This window comes from Oncorhynchus clarkii, chromosome 9, assembly GCF_045791955.1.
Source record: "Oncorhynchus clarkii lewisi isolate Uvic-CL-2024 chromosome 9, UVic_Ocla_1.0, whole genome shotgun sequence".
Classification (NCBI taxonomy): Eukaryota; Metazoa; Chordata; class Actinopteri; order Salmoniformes; family Salmonidae; genus Oncorhynchus; species Oncorhynchus clarkii.
Window position 1 is genome coordinate 62,229,530 of NC_092155.1, and position 18,184 is coordinate 62,247,713.

Here is an 18,184-nt window from a genome sequence, read left to right on the forward strand (position 1 = left end):
GTATTCTCATTCCTTAATTTCAAAACCTGGAAATGCCAGTCCAAATCTCATTATGTACAGTCCATCCAGGACATTGAGACAGGAAGACAATCTGCCAGGACTAGATTACCAGCGACTTTGCAATTTTCCATTTGTTATTGAAATAACCTTGTCAGTTTTCAACCTCTTTTCACACCATGAATAAACATGAACATGACACCAAGTGTTAATAAAAACATTTATTGGTTTCCCATTTGTTCTAAGCGCCTTTCACCTATTTGACCCATCCCGTCTTCCCCTGGTTCCACACGTTCTTTAGACCCTCTATGATCAGAAATAACCACGCTCCACAAGACAAACCAAGAAGAATGAACACAGAAAAACATCAAACCAAGAGGTGTAGAAATTTGAGGGGACTAACATCAGTGAAGTCTGACAGACATTGAATGAGTTGTTCCAGAAAGCAGTGGTAGAAGTGCAACAGCTGCTATATAGTATGTTGTGTTGATAAACATAAGCACAGGAAAAGCTGCTATGTGCCTGCAACCAATATCTGCTGCCTGAGAGCAAGCTTGAAAACAGTCAAAGCAAACACCCCCTAAACAGCAGAAAAAGCCCATATAAAACAGGCAATAGATTTATTTACAAGAATAACTTTCAAAACGACACGTAAAACAGAAAGATGTAATGAGCGAGGTTGGAATCACACAGCTGTATGACTGAGGCAATACTTTTTGAAAATAGCTCATTCATTCAAGCTATACATAACTATATACAAAGTATACATTAAAACCACAAATTATTATCTTTATACATTAGAGGTTTATCATTCAACACCCAAAAAATGACAAATCTAACAGAGGTTTTACTATTGCTAAGAACTAAGGATTCTAAACCAACAAGTGCTCATTTTGAAGTAGCAGCAGCTCGATCACTGAAGCGCTTTTCTGGGGCATTAGTAGCATAACCCCAGGCCTTATTGTTTAAGTATAGTGTATGCTATATGACCATTATACTACGGCTAAGGGCTGTTCTTAGGCCCAACACAATGCCTATACAACAAACCACCAAGGTGCCTTATTACTATTAAAACTGGTTACCAACGTAATAATAGCAGTAAAAACAAATGTTTTGTCATATGCGTGATATACCACGGCTGTCAGCCAATCAGCATTCATAGCTCGAACCACCCAGTTTATCAACAAAATTAAGACAGGACCTCAACAGATACATAGCCCCGACTGCACACTTATGTCCAAGCATGCATTCATGTACATACTAAAATCAGAAGACCTTGTCTTCCCAATCCTTCAAAGATGACAAGTCTATGTTATAATTAAATCAGGCCTTTGGGTACTCCAAGCTTCAATTCAGAGCTCTATCATATACATCCTACCCACACAAATCCCACATTACAAAAGATGCCCAGACAGAAATTGAAAGGAAAGAATATAAGACACGATTGAAAAACAAAAAGGTTATTTTGATCATAGAGGTGTGTTCAAGGTTGAATCCATTGAAGTCAGGGAATCAAGCCAGACGAATGAATGAATGAAATCTATATATATTAATTTTAAATAAAGGGGGCAGCACCCTGTCTTTCCTGATTTGCATCCTTCTTCAGCGAAATTGAACATCTTCCGTGGAAGTTAAATACTTTTACAGAGAAGGACCTTTCTTTACTGGAGTGTTCTTGGGAGTGAAATCAGAATGGTTAGTGACATTGGGGGAAATGTATAGATAAATGGGGTGAGGGTTTCAGGCCAAAAAATATATATGTTTCCCTGTTTTAGATTAGGCCAGGCTTTCCAGTCAATCAAAGCTTCAGCAACTAATACCAGCAGAATGTGACCGAAATTAAACGTAACTTGCTTCCTTATTAATTGTGCTTGCTTTTTGAAGGGGTTAATCTTGATGTCAAACTACCACAATTTAAATCTCAATTGATGACCATTTGTTATTTGTCTATAACTCCCCACATAATTCTATGTTTACGTAGCCTGGAAACCAAACGGATATGCTCCAATTGAAACAATAGTAAAACAGTATATGAGTTTGGATTTCATGCTACTTTTTATGCCCCTTCACATCTTCAATCTGTTGGTGGCCCTGTCCTCCCAGGCACATGGGGAAATCTGATGATGCTACAAGATCACATTAACCTACTGTGCTGTTATTGTCTTGAGTCAGGAACAGAGATAGGTGGGAGCTCTGTAGTAATGAGGTGGAGTGACAGACTGGGCAACCCAGGCCTGGCCAGCATACGAGAGGCATGGGGTTAGCAAACACTGGACATAAATTAAACTAGCTGTAATCTCTAGGCAGGTGAATTGTATATACACTGAGTGTACGAAACATTAAGGACACATGCTCTTTCCATGACAGACTGACCAGGTGAAAGCTATTATCCCTTATTGATTAACTTGTTGAATTCGCTTCAATCAATCAATGTAGATGGAGATGAGACAAGTTAAAGGATTTTTAAGCCTTGAGACAATTGATACATGGATTGTGAATGTGTGCCATTCATAGGGTGCATGGCCAAGACAAAAGATTAAATGCCTTTGAATGGGGTATGGTAGTAGGTACCCGGTGCACTGGTTTGAGTGTGTCAAGAACTGCAACACTGCCGGATTTTTCTCGCTCAACAGTTTCCTGTGTGTATCAAGAATGGTCCACAACCCAAAGGACATCCAGGCAACTTGACACAACTGTGGGAAGCATTGGAGTCAGCATGGGCCAGCATCCCTGTGGAACGCTTTCTACACCTTGTAGAGTCCATGCCCTGACAAATTGAGGCAGTTCTGAGGGCAATGGGGGGGGGGGGGCAACTTAATATTAGGAAGGAGTTCTTGTTTTTTTACACTCAGTGTATGAGTATGTGTTTCGCATCTCTCTTTATCTTCCAAATGTGGAGGCATAGCGGGGATATATAATATAGGATATCTATGACTACCTAACCGTCTCACACCCAACAATGTAAATATCAAACGCCCTTTTTGGGGATTTTTGATTAATAATAATAAATTAAAAATGTGTACTGTCTCTTTGAATCTCTTTCATGGGGATGGGGGCGAGGTTAGCTTTTATTTGTTATTTCCTCCTTTCTATCCCTCTTCAGCCTGACTTGTTGGCCCCCACCAGGGTCATGAGTCCGTCTGTGCTCATGGACTTGGGGCGTTCCAGGGGGAAGCCCAGGGCTCGGCTCCAGATCAGCTGGGCCAGCACTCCCAGGGCTCGGGACACGCCGAACAACACAGTGTAGTAGTTCATCTCTGTCATCCCATAATACTGTAGTGGAGAGAGGTCAGGGGGAAGGCCAGGGAGAGGTCAAATATGTTTTGTTACAGAGGGTCAACAAAAATGGAATGATTAAAAGACTAAACTAAAACACACAGGTGCTGTGTTTTGTGATGCTTATAATTGAAGTATAATTGTAATGCTGACTAGTCAAAATACATTTAGAATGCACTTTCAAATTCAACTTCCATCGAAGTTTCAGAATGGATCTGCATTACATTGCAATACGTAACATTACAATAGGACATTGTTGAGCAGAATGCCTGAATAAAGAATATTGCTTACCTGCAGCAGCACTCCACTGTGGGCATCTACATTGGGCCAGGGGTTCTTGGCCTTACCCTGCTCTAGCAGCACTGGGGGCACAATCTTGTAGAGCTGGTGCACCAGCTTGAACATGGGGTCATTGGGCAGGTGCTTAAAGGCAAACTCCTGCTGGCATTGGTACCTGGGGTCAGTCTTCCTCAGGACAGCATGCCCGTAGCCTGGCACCACCTACGGCAGAGAGAGAGGGTGTGAGGAGTAGGGTTGAAAACTTCCCCCAAATCTCCTGTGTTCTTCAGAATCCCCGTTCCTGATTCCCAGAATCCTGGAGAACTAGGGACTTTTTGGTAAGATGCGTCGTAATAGTGAAGCCAGACGCACTCTTACCCTGCCAGACTTGAGTGTGTTCCAGATGTAATCCCTCATCTTCTCATCAGACACCTCCCCTCCCATCTCCTTCTGCAGGGCCGTCAGCCACACCAGTACCTCCTGTAGGGCACACAGAAAGACACTGTTATAACCTCAGCAAGTCTAAAACAGAAACTCTATAAAAGCACTGTTGTGCTAATGTTAAGGAAAAGCTAGTTACGCCAACATGACTATCGTTCTGTCCATCCATGTGACTGTGCAGAGCAAAGGACAGGATTGACACAGACCTGGTTGGCCAGCCCATGCAGAGGTCCAGCCAGCCCGTTCAGAGCAGCACTGAAGGAGAGGTAAGGGTCAGACAGAGCACTGCCCACCAGGTGACTTGTGTGGGCGCTGACGTTGCCTCCCTCATGGTCACTGAAACCAAAGGGTCACATTCATTTTAATGTATAGTAATTCATTACAAAATTGTACCTCACATTATTGATTACTACTAACAAACATTTATACAGAGCTATATTGAAATACAGACTTATCCCCCCCAAAACTGTAGAATAATTATAATGCAACATATAAACACTAGGGGGCAGAGAATTTTTATATTTGAGGGTTTCACAAATCTCAGAATTTAGTGGCAAAGGGGAAGGAACTACAGCCAAAAAAATAGACAAAATGGCAACGCCCCCTCCCCCCCAAAAGTAAAATAAATCAATGACTTATAATGGTTAATAATATGAATACCTGGGATTTATAGAGTGCTTTTCAATGACCCAAAGGCACTTAAACTGTAATTATGCTTAATATATAAATCCTTCAGGGCTGGTTTCAATGGAGATTCTTCAGTGGAGATTCTTAACCTGAAACTGGCCCATAGTAAAATACCTGTGGATGGTGAGGTAGAGCCTCATAAGTTCAGTGAACTCAGCAGAGTTGCTGTAGCCCAGCATGTTGGCGAAGTTAGCGGACCAGTCCTGGTTGGAATCAATAGCGCCAATGCTGCTGCCCTCACGGTACAGGTTACGGTAGATCTTAGCAGCAACACATGGCAACTTGGCAATTAAGTCCATGGAGTCCTCATAGATGAACTGGAATAGAGTAGATTAACTGAATAGATGAACAGGAATGGAATAGATTAACTGAATAGAGAAGGGTAGGTGGTTTAATCAACAGTCAGTAGACTGTCTTCCCACAGGATCTCACTGAAAGACATGATAAATCCCACACACGATTACCTCGGTAGGTATTTCCTGTTGATGTTTTGGTCTGTGAGTTTTTTCAAGTCTCTGTTGAACTCTGGGGCTGTAATTCCCTGCTCTACACAAACAGTGTGATTGTGTTTCTATTTACTTAAATGTAGCCTCATCTTTAACCAGGAAGTCGAGGAAGAGATGAATATGCTCTTGTTCAAGGAAGACCCGGTGTGCGTGTTAAAATTCACATTTAAAAGAACAGACACTTGAAAGGTACTTTAAAATAAGTCAAGGTTTAGTGAAGACGACTCTTGAGCTGGCATCACACACTGGTTTAATGCCTTTTACCACACCTCTGCCTGTACTGCATTGTCGTGTGAGGAATGCAGACCTAGGTTCAAATCATATTTAAAATCTTTCAAATACTTTGAGCGTCGACTTTAGCCTGCCTGAAGCGCCAGATGTGCAAGGTTTACACCTTAATGGCTATTCTGTTTGTTCCATTTCACCAGGCACGCTCAATCAAACACAGAAAATATTTTTAAATGTCAAATACCATCTGAACCCAGGTCTGTGAAGAATACATGCTGAGATCTGTCTGTGTGTGACTTACCTCCCAGTACTTGGCCTTGTTGACGCCCTCGGAGTAGGCCCGGGCAAAGCTGCTCTCACTGTTCAGAGCTGTGATAGCGGCGCTGAACTGGGACATTGGGTGAAGGTTGGTAGGGAAGTTATCTAGCATGGTGACGACGTGGGAGGGGAGTGCTGCCCGCTTAGCCCATTCTTTGGACAACCAGCTCACCTGGAGAGATGCAAACATGATCGGTGAGTACAAGTAGGGCCTATAAAAAAATTGAGCCAGGAAATGTTCTTCAATCCCAAACATTATAAATCCCCATCACTTTGCTATGGTTGTAGAACTTAAATGCCTTACTCCTAAACCATAAAGAGTAGGTGTGTCCAAACTTTTAACTGGTACCATAAAACCTGTAATATAAGAATTTCCTCCAGCTGAGCCATATTAGGGTGGAATTAGACCTCATCTCGTGGTGGCTTCAAGAAAGAGCTGCAGCAAACACCAAATGCCAAGGATGTGTGTTGGAGTTGAGTTGTTGCAGTAATACCCACAATTTGTGGCCCAAAAACGAGAAGCTAGCTTTGTAGTGGGAACGGTTTGTCCAGTTGGAGCGAGTGGATTGGATGAAGGGAACCACGGGAACGTCTACTGTATGCAGTGCTCATTTCACCACGGAGGACTTTGATAGCTATAACCAGTGGAAGGCAGGATTCGGAATGAGTGACTGAAACTAGGTGCTGTGCCGAGCGTGAATGTTAAGCCAGCAACCTCTGTTCCCTACCGGTACATCACGAGAGTCAGCAGTAATGAGATGAACCGGGTAAATTCAATGTGGATTTACCTCCCTATATCGCTATGGGATTAGCGGACTCCCTCAGGCTGGTGAAAAGGCCTTTTCCTCTGCTCTTCTTTGGTCGTTAACTCAGCTGTCAATCGGTAAGTCTCCACGCTCTACTTTATACAGTGGGGCAAAAAAGTATTTAGTCAGCCACCAATAGTGCAAGTTCTCCCACTTAAAAAGATGAGGCCTGTAATGTTTATCATAGGTACACTTCAACTATGACAGACAAAATGAGAAGAAAAAAAATCCAGAAAAACCACATTGTAGGACCTTTAATGAATTTATTTGCAAATTATGGTGGAAAATAAGTATTTGGTCACCTACAAACAAGCAAGATTTCTGGCTCTCACAGACCTGTAACTTCTTCTTTAAGAGGCTCCTCTGTCCTCCACTCACTACCTGTATTAATGGCACCTGTTTGAACTTGTTATCAGTATAAAAGACACCTGTCCACAACCTCAAACAGTCACACTCCAAACTCCACTATGGCCAAGACCAAAGAGCTGTCAAAGGACACCAGAAACAAAACTGCAGACCTGCACCAGGCTGGGAAGACTGAATCTGCAATAGGTAAGCAGCTTGGTTTGAAGAAATCAACTGTGGGAGCAATTATTAGGAAATGGAAGACATACAAGACCACTGATAATCTCCCTCGATCTGGGGCTCCACGACAAAGAATGCTGAGTTGCATCCAAAGAACACCATACCTACTGTGAAGCATGGGGGTGGAAACATCATGCTTTGGGGCTGTTTTTCTGCAAAGGGACCAGGACAACTGATCCATGTAAAGGAAAGAATGAATGGGGCCATGTATCGTGAGATTGAGTGAAAACCTCCTTCCATCAGCAAGGGCATTGAAGATGAAACGTGGCTGGGTCTTTCAGCATGACAATGATCCCAAACACACCGCACGGGCAACGAAGGAGTGGCTTCGTAAGAAGCATTTCAAGGTCCTGGAGTGGCCTAGCCAGTCTCCAGATCTCAACCCCATAGAAAATCTTTGGAGGGAGTTGAAAGTCCGTGTTGCCCAGCAACAGCCCCAAAACATCACTGCTCTAGAGGAGATCTGCATGGAGGAATGGGCCAAAATACCAGCAAGTGTGTGAAAACCTTGTGAAGACTTACAGAAAATGTTTGACCTCTGTCATAACCAACAAAGGGTATATAACAAAGTATTGAGAAACTTTTGTTATTGACCAAATACTTATTTTCCACCATCATTTGCAAATAAATTAATAAAAAATCCTACAATGTGATTTTGTGTACCTATGATTAAAATTACAGGCCTCATCTTTATAAGTGGGAGAACTTGCACAATTGGTGGCTGACTAAATACTTTTTTACCCCACTGTATCTGTTAGATTTATATATATTTTTCCTGCTTGTGCTAGAATAGTTGGTGTTGTTCTCTGGCTTACCACTTAGCTATGTTGACCGTGGTGGTTGTCCAACTAGACTAGTTAGCTGGCTATGCTAGCAAGCAGGCTAAATAAGTAACCTTAGCTTGCTGGCTAAGAGAACTGCATATACGGCAACATTATTTGATAATTGTTTAGATGGTGTTATAAACTTTGGTTTAATTTAAATGTTTCTGTTAGCTAGGTGTTGATCGTAACTGGCTGACTCATGCAGTGCTAACCTAACGTTAGCAGGCTAGCATCTTTGCAAGCTGATTTCTATCAATAAATTCATACATTAATTTGGTTTGAAGTTTTTTTTATTGAAACCAGTAGTTATGAAGGTGCAAACGATTTGATTTAATTTGAAGTTATACATTAAGTTATTTCTGTTGAAGTTTACATTATAGGGAATAGGCTGACTGGCTGGGTCCTCCATATAAAACGTCACAACCCGCAAAAAACACTTTCCCGGCATGACTTTAGCATTCTGATCGGTTTTATGTAATAACTTAAAAAATAAAAGTGAGGTCTATCATTGTATTAGAACTTTACATGCGTATACTAATGCAAATCCATGTTACATGTGGTTATGTTTATGCTACCCTTTAACCTCCTTTCCACTTGACCAGACTAAATCTTTACATTGAGTTTAAATTAGCCCTAGCCCCATCTCACCTGTTCCTCTGTGGGGACCTGTCCTGTGACCAGCAGCCAAAAGAGGCCCTCAGGCAATGGCTCCTGACCTCCTGGAGCCTTGGGCAACAGCTGCTGACACTCTGGAATGCTGTAGCCACGGAAGCGGATGCCCTAAAGACAAATTTGACACAATTTAGATAGTGCCTTGAGAAAGTACTGACACCCCTTGACGTTTTCCACATTTTGTTGTCTTACAGCCTGAATTTAAAATGGATTAAATGTAGATGTTTTGTCACTGGCCTACACACACAATATATATAAAAGAGGAAATATGTTTTTGAAATTTACACAAAATCATTTAATAAAGAAAAACCAAAATGTTATAAGTATTCAACCCGTTTGTTATGGCAAGCCTAAATAAGTTCAGGAGTAAAAAAAATGTTTGTTTTTTAAAATGTGCTTAACAAGTCACATAATAAGTTGCATGGACTCACTATGTGCAATAATTGTGTTTAACATGATATTTGAGTCATCTCTTTACCCACACGTACAATTATCTGTAAGGTCCCTCAGTCAAGTAGTGAATTACAAGCACAGATTCAACCACAAAGACCAGGGAGGTTGTTCAATGCCTTGCAAAGAACGGCACCTATTGGTAGATGGGTAAAAAAAACATTTTAAAAAATGAAGAAGACCCTTTGAGTATAGGTTCGTTATTAATTACACTTTGGATGTAACTCAGTTGCCGGAGGACGGAAACTGCTCATGGCTGTCACCCTAAGGCCAATGGCTGTGATAGGAGAAAACTGAGGATGGACCAACAAAATTGTAGTTACTCAACAATACTAACCTAATTGACAGGGTGAAAAGAAGGAAGCTGTACAGAATAAAAAGATTCCAAAACATGCATCCTGTTTGCAACAAGGCATTAAAGTAATACTAGAAAAAAAATCTGTCAAAGCAATTACCTTTGTGTCCCGAATACAAAGTTGTTTGGGGCAAACCCAATACAACTAATTACGGAGTACCACTATGTTTAAAGCTGCATCATGTTATGGGTGTGCTTGTAATTGTTTATTTTTTATCCTGAAAAACTCCCCAGTCCTTAACAGAATGGAGCTAAGCACAGGCAAAATCCTAAAGGAAAACCTGGTTCAGTCTGCTTTCCAACAGACACTGGGAGATTAATTCACCTTTCAGCAGGACAATGACCTAACAGACAAGGCCAAATCTACACTGGAGTTGCTTACTAAGAAGACAGTGAATGTTCCGAGTGGTCGAGTTACAGTTTTGACTTAAATATACATGAAAATCTATGGCAAGACCTGAAAGTGGTTGTCTAGCAATGAACAACTAATGACAGAGCTTGAAGAATTTTTTTAATAATAAAAAAAAATGGGCAAATGGTGTACAATCCAGGTGTGGAAAGCTCTTAGAGACTTACCCAGAAAGACTGTAGTCACTGCCAAAGGTGCTTCTACAAAGTATTGACTCGTGTGAATACTTATTTCTGTATTTCATTTTCAATAAAATGTGCAAAAATGTCTAAAAACATGTTTTCACCTTGTCATTAAGGGGTATTGTGTGTAGATGGGTGAGAATAATTGTTTTCAATTTTGAATTCAGGCTGTAACACAAAATGTGGAATAAGTCAATGAGTCTGAATACATTCTGAAGGCACTGTAAGTAACCATATGGCTTATCTACGAGGGCCAAGAGTGCTCAGCTTGACACATCAATTATTCTGTGGGTGATACTGTTTAGTGGATTATTTGTGTTGTGATGGCAGGAAACCCACCTCATCAGGATCCAGCACTGAGGTCTCATACACCAGACCCTTCATGCCCCTCATCCCACCATAGACCTATGAAACAGAAATTACATTCTGTACAGAAAGCTCAATATAGGCTAGACTATTTATTTCTGATCAAAGTCCAGAAATAAGTGTCTCAATTCAAAATGTGTAAAGATGACCCTGATCTTAATTCATCTACATTCTTCATAGTCATAAAAAGGGTGAAGATGTCATGTGAATGATAAACGTGTGGATGACGTTCACTGTAAGAGCTGAGGTGTGTGTAACCCTGGAGTGAGTCTGCTGTGATTTCTGGTGTGGGAGGCAAGAGCTTGTGACTCAGCTTTATATTGTAGTTATTTTTTGTTGCATTAGTCCGGTGTTGGTACAGTCTCAAAATGTTTTGAATATCAGCAATCAAGTTTTCAAGAAGCAAAGTGTCATCGGACACATGTGGCTATGCTTAGCTGGCAGGGAACAGGCTGAGTAGTGGTACATTACATGACCGCTAGTATGCTAAAAGGGGGATAGATGAGGGGCAACATCAGACCCAATCACGTAGCAGCCGGTTTATAATACAGTAATGTGAATCCATTTCTACATATTGATAAACTAAAGACCCTCACCACACATAATTTTGTTAATGGAATTTTGAAAATGATTTTACCATTGCTTTTCTGATCTTTGTGGTGTGTTGGTTCATTTCTTTACTATCAAATGAGGAGACAACCTTATCACACAAGTCAAAGTTATACTTAAACTAAATCTTTAAACCACTTAATAATGGAGCATGATGGCTGGTCGACAAATCACCCTCAGATGATTCGTTGAGAGCCCAGAGACAAAAGTACAAAGGTATTTTATAGCCAAGATAGACCCCTTTCAACCTACATGACGAACAGATGTATTGAATGGGTCACAAGGTTAAGATTTGTATACAAGATACTTATAATTCACAGCAGACAGTATCTGCTGTAAAAACAGTTTTCATTGTGTAGAGACCAGTGTCTGGCCCCCTAACTCCATACTGGAGCCATGTTTCTGTTCTATACTGTACCAGTGAGACATTAACTCATTAACTCATTAACTCATGCTCTGGAATGCAGTATCCCCATCATAAATCTCCTGTCAGTTATCTCCCAGAGGCTCATCCTCAGTAGAACACACAGACGAGCGTTCTAACAACCCCTTATTCTATTGCATAAACAACCAATAAAAGTATTATAACATAATCTTGCAATTTTTCTCTCAAAGTGGTTTATTTCTACATTAAAAGCCTTTGATTCTCTTATATGGTTTTTACCAACATTATGTTCTGAGATAATGAATATGGCTCAATTACTTACCATATCAACAGTGATCGATCCAATGTTGGTTTTACCATACTGCTGTTTGAAGCTCTTGATCCTACTTTGCTCTTTTGGGATGAGGTCTGATAGAACATCCTTTAAATTCTGCAAAAACACAGACATGTCTCTGAAAGCTCAGTCAAAATAAAATTAGTTGAAATCCAGCCTATTAAAAAAAAAGGTCAACTACAGAGAACCTAGTGAAAACTGTGATAACACTGCCAAGTCTGTGTTAGTTAAACAACCATTATATCCAAAACATAACTTTATAAGCCTGTGTTTTTCAACCTATCAGCATGGTCCATAATGGCAAAGAGAACAAAGAAGGAAATGTCTTGTCAATCCCTATTAATATCATTCTTCACCAACAATTACGTTAATAATGAGCAAACTGACAATGAGTGGCCTTGAAGAGGTGGTCAGAGTACTTACTGTTGATGAGCTGGCATGTCTGGATGCCACAATGACACATGAGGCATTCTGCAGAGAGGAAAATGCAAGCATCAGAAAACATGAGCCTGTGGGATAGTCTCTGTTTTGACCACAGACCTGGTTAGCACTGAGTGTAAAGGAGGTATTAGAGAAGCTTCAAATTAGCTGCGTCGCACAACTGCACTCTGATTTCCAATACCTGCAGCTAGACTACTAGAAGTAGGCCTAATTTAATCATTGAGCTGATAGTACCATGAAATCCTGATTTCTCGCCGCTTCTCAGTTAGCCTAAATATCCAACCCCATAGACTCAACATCCACGACAGAGTGGGAAGATCGGGTAATTGGTTCTGTATAGATAACTGCTATCTGGTCCGGCAATCCGCAATGTCTGCCTTGACTGCAGATAACAGCGGAGACCATTATACTGTTGTCAGAGGTAAATGGGAGCAGCTGGTATAATGATGAAAGAAAATGAACCTAGAGGGTTTATAGCAAAAAGCTAGCAATATTTCTCAATTTCAATTAACCATAATGCATTTGTTTCTCCAGCTATGGCAGATGACCCTAAGGACTTGGTCACTAGAACTAGGAGATTGAGTCGGATTAACAGGAATGTTCTTGAGTAAATCAATAAAAATACAAAAATCAGCCCAGGCAGGATGAAAGTTCTTGACTGGATGCCAGTAATCTTGTAGCTTAGCAGGTGATTACTACCAGTAGTCTGAAACCAGACCAGAGAGGAAGAGGCGAAGCAAGAGGTTTCACTCTCGCAAAAATATGTCCAAAGTAAGCCCAACGCGTTTCTATGGGTTTGTTTTTTTATTTAAGCTTGTCACCTGCCTTCCTGCCTTTGGGACAACGGCTCCCATTGTTAGGGCAAAGACATGAGCATCTCGTCATTATATACAGATCTCTGACCAGACTCAGTCAGATTGTCAAAGTCAATGGAAGGGGGATGGAGCCAGGGGGTCAACGCAAGGGACATATGGCTACAAGATTCCCAAAAAACACACCACTTTGATACAGCCACAACCGGAAGTGACTTTTTCATAGTAGGTTAGGATAATTAAATTTGGCAGATTAGGAAAAGTAGGTTAACTCTTTTGGGGTAGGGGGCAGCATTTTCACTTTTGGATGAATAGCGTGCCCAGAGTGAACTGCCTCCTACTCTGTCCCAGATGCTAATATATGCATATTATTATGAGTATTGGATAGAAAACACTGAAGTTTCTAAAACTGAATGACGTCTGAGTATAACAGAACTCATATGGCAGGCAAAAACCTGAGAAAAATCCAACCAGGAAGTGGGCACTTCCTACGGCTTCCACTAATGTCAGCCGTCTTTCTTGAATGAGGATTCTACTAAAAAATGTTCAGTGGTCTGGCAGAGTGTCTCACAACGCGCGGACAGAGTTAGCTCTTGTTCCATTGCTTTTCTTCAGACATAGGAATTCCCCATTGATGTTTTATGTTAAAAACTCCCAAACATAAGTCAAACGATGTATGGAGGAATTGAAGCGCCTGCGCCTCATGAAGATGGATTACTGGGCTGAACACGCTAACAACAAGTGGCTATTTGGACAGAAATGATCTTTATGGAACAAATCAGTCATTTGTCGTCGAACTGGGATTCCTGGGAGTGCCTTCTGATGAAGATCAAAGGTAAGTGAATATTTATGGTGTAATTTCTAACTTCTGTTGACTCCAAAATGTGAGCAACTTTCTCAGATTATGCTTTTTCCGTAAAGTAAAAAAAAAAAAAAATTGACACAGCGGTTGCATTAAGGAGCAGTCTATCTTTTAATTCTGTGAATAACAGTTGTTTCTTTTATCAATGTTTATTATATATATATATATATATATATATATATATATATATATATATGGCACAGGAGACACCCGTCTTAGTCACACCCATCTCAGTGAACTAATCCTTTGCGGAGGCCGCTTGAATGGCACAGTCCAAGAAGGGGACTGTACAATGCACATTCATTGTTTCATAAGTTAAGTGTGAATTGTTTGCTATCACCAGTAGTACATTTACCTAGTGGTTAGCGTCGGGCCAGTAACCGAAAGATCGAATCCCCGAGCTGACGAAGTAAAAATCTGTCATTCTGCCCCTGAGCAAGGTAGTTAACCCACTGCTCCCCAGGTGCCGAACACACGGATGTCGATTAAACCTGTTACGGCTAGACGTTCCGGAACATCCGGTGAAATTGAATTTGAAATATTTAACTTTCATAAAATCACAAGTGCAATACACCAAAATAAAGCTTAACTTCTTGTTAATCCAGCTTCCGTGTCAGATTTCAAAAAGGCTTTACGGCAAAAGCAAACCATGCGATTATCTGAGGACAGCGCCTCATCATACAAATGCATAACAAATAATTTTCAACCAGGGAGGTGCGACACGAAAGTCAGAAATAATGATATAATTCATGCCTTACCTTTGAAGATCTTCTGTTGGCACTCCAAAATGTCCCATAAACATCACAAATGGTCCTTTTGTTCGATAAATTCCTTCGTTATATCCCAAAATGTACATTTATTTGTCGCGTTTGATTCAGAAATACACCGGTTCCAACTCGCCCAACATTACCTAATAAGTTACCTGTACACTTGGTCCAAACAACTTTCCTAATCCAACTTTAGGTATCCCCCTTTCCATTACCATTAATTACTAGAAAAGCTAAATATACACTAACTGTACACTATTTTTATCGGTTTTATCACATTTGCAGCCGATAGTATTTTTCAGTTACAACACTTTTCTGGCATCCTCCTTCCGATACACAGTTGTTCATAGATGCTAGATTGCCATGTTACAGCGGTTCTAATTGGCTATATGGCCGTGTGTGAATCCTAACGCTATAAAAAGGTGTATTCATTTAACCTTTTATTTTATGAAAAATAATTATAGATTGTACAGTACAGAAGCAAACTTCCAAAAGGTTACCAAAACCGTATCGCAAGCAAGGATTATAACGTGTCGACAAAGTGCTGGGACTATTGTACACAGTTCCACAATGTCATCAATGCTTCAACTGAGAATCAAAGTTAACAGTCCCTCAAATAAGAAGTCACAAGTTAACGTGATTTGTCAGCTATCTGGGCCATAGAAATAGAATGATCTGAGCAGGAGGGTAATTGGGTGAAGGCAGTACTGTAGGTTACAATCTAGTTACAGCCAGTGTTCCAAGGACACTCAGACAGTCTTACTCCTGACCAGGGAGGTAGTTGCTTGGAAACCCAATGGGCAGAAATTAGCATTTGAATCAGGAAAGTTTCCTCACAACTTCCAGAATGTCAAATAAAATTATATTTGAACGTACTTTACCAGTTGTCCTTGCAGTTGGTCCTTTTGGCGGTAGGAGACAATATATCCACAGGAAAGTATAATTACATCAACTTTTGAAAGTGCTGGTAGTGCTCAGACTTCTATCACCTGAAGCATATGCACGAGCCTTGTGTCTACTTGCCAAGCTCCTGCACGTGTTTACATTGTTCTGTACATGCTTCAGGTGATAGAAACCTGAGCACACTACCAGCTTTGAAAAGTTAATGTAATTCATATTTCTTGTGGATATTGCTTCACATTCCTACCGCCAAAAGGACCAACTGCACAGACAACCGGTAAAGTTTGTTAGAATATAATTGTATTCAACATTCTGGCTTGTAGAGGTCGTGAAAGGAAACTTTCCTGATTCAAAACACTCATTTTTGCCCGACATAGAACTCAATGCAATTTAACGTTGGGTTTCCAGGCAAGAGGTAGCAGTGGCACCCAGGAATCAACAGACCTCTGTGGAATGCATGAAATCAAGACAGAATTCAAATCAGTGTGTGTTATTGAAACTTCAGTGTTGCACATGCATATACCTATTACATAATTGGATAGTTAACTGGCTAGGTATACTGAATAAAGATCAACACAATATGCAACAACTTCAAATATTTTACTGAGTTACAGTTCATAAGGAAATCAGTCCATTAAAAATAAATTAGGCTCTGATCGATGGATTTCACATGACCGGGAATACAGATGGTCACAGATACCTTCAAAAAAAGTAGGGGCATGAATCAGAAAAACAGTCAGTATCTGGTGTGAACACCATTTGCCTCATGCAACACGACATCTCCTTCGCATAGAGTTGACCAGGCTGTTGATTGTGGCCTGTGGAATGTTGTCCCACTCCTCTTCAATGGCTGTGCTAAGTTGCTGGATATTGGCGGGAACTGGAACACGCTATCGACACATCGATTAAGAGCATCCCAAACATGCTCAATGAGTGACATGTCTGGTGAGTATGCAGGCCATTTTCAGCTTCCAGGAATTGTGTACAGATCCTTGCGACATGGGGCCGTGCATTATCATGCAGAAATATGAGTTAATGGTGGCGGATGAATGGCATGACAATAGCCCTCAGTATCTCTTCACAGCATCTCTGTGCTTTCAAATGGCCATAGATAAAAATGCAATTGTGTTCATTGGCAGTAACTTATGCCTGCCCATACCATAACCACACCGCCACCATGGGGCACTCTATTCACAACGTTGACATCAGCAAACTGTTTGCACATAACATACACATTGTCTGCGGTTGAGGACAGTTGGACGTATTGCAGAATATTTTAAAACGACATTGGAGGCGGCTTATGGTAGAGAAATTAACATTCAATTTTCCAGTAACAGCTCTGGTGGACATTCCTGCAGTCAGCATGCCAATTGCACTCTCCCTCAAAACTTAGCATTGTGTGACAAAAACACCTTTTAAAGTGGTCTTTTATTGCCCCCAACAAGATGCACCCGTGTAATGATCCTGCTGTTTAATCAAGTTCTTGATATGCCACACCTGTCAGCTGGATGGATTATCTTGGCAAAGGAGAAATTCTCACTAACAGGGATGTAACTACCATTTTTTTTTAAATAAAATAAGTGTCCACAAAATTTGAGAGAAAAGCTTCGTGCATATGGAACATTTATGGGATCTTTTATTTAAACTCATGAAACACAGGACCAACACTTTACAAGTTGCGTTTATATATTTTTTTCAGTGTAGATTGCGACATAAATGGAGACTTGGCAACAATACAGCACCCGGAAATGAACAAACCTAGATAGCCAATACAACAGAAACTAACGTTAATAGTTAGGACATGTACTTATGAATGGAAATGTTAGCACTGAAGGTCAAATGAGGGGAAGTGGAGGAGCAGGTTAGCTAGCCAGCCAATTAACTTGCCACTGCTGACAGTAGGTAGATAATAAGACTATGCATTATTTTGGATTATCTAAACAAGCAGTTTAAAATAACTTCCATGTGAGAGGAGGGATAGCTAACTAACGTTAGCTGTCAAACGTCAATCTCCTGCACAATCAATCTCCTGTTAACGTTATCCGTCACTGTCAACTGGCTAGCTCGCAGCTAACCTAAAAAACGTCGAGAAACAGTAGTGCCAACGCATTTAAAAGATAGAGGACCGTCGTTGGTAAGCTTCAAAACAGTCTGGCGATGTGTAGCCACTGGCATACATGAATGCGCTTGACTACAAACGACATTTTTCCTGGAGAGCGAGCAAGCCGGCTAGCTAGTTGTTGAAGTTTACTTGATAGTTTCTAGCAAATTAACGTTTGCACTGACGCCCACTCTACTTCGAAGAGGCTCCTTGCCTCGGCTTACCTTTGACTGAAGGAGTCTTGGCGCTAGCCTGCTGATACTGGTAGCCAGAAAGGACATGATGTCTGTGGGAAAATATATTTATTCTGAAAGACAGTGCCCAGAGAAGCTAGTTGAAGGTGCCCCTACAGAAAAAGCACGACTGAAGGTTGAAGAGGGATTCGGGCCCGCAAGTAGGCGTATCGTTGATTGGATGGTGGTTGCAGGAAAATGTAACCTCATTGGCCAGTTGAGCCTCGTGTGTCTCTATCAATCGAAACGATTGGCTAAGGCAAACGGAAGACTGGGATGGAACTCATTTCCGTTTCATTCTGTCACACAATTTAAATGAATTGTTTCTGGACATGACCATAAAAATTACAAGTGTAGAT

At 40.8% G+C, this 18,184-nt stretch overlaps 1 protein-coding gene across 1 annotated transcript; it reads right to left on the reverse strand.

Annotated features, from left to right (window-relative positions):
• Positions 1-203: 203 nt before the first annotated feature.
• LOC139416719 (citrate synthase, mitochondrial) lies at positions 204-18,013 on the reverse strand. Its single transcript, XM_071165716.1, has 11 exons — positions 17,817-18,013; positions 12,133-12,180; positions 11,698-11,805; positions 10,355-10,420; positions 8,596-8,727; positions 5,716-5,904; positions 4,795-4,997; positions 4,200-4,329; positions 3,931-4,032; positions 3,565-3,774; positions 204-3,270 (listed from the first exon to the last, which is right to left on the reverse strand). Exons 1-11 carry the CDS (start codon positions 17,871-17,873, stop codon positions 3,097-3,099), a joined length of 1,419 nt encoding a protein of 472 aa, XP_071021817.1. The 5' UTR covers positions 17,874-18,013; the 3' UTR covers positions 204-3,096.
• Positions 18,014-18,184: the final 171 nt, after the last annotated feature.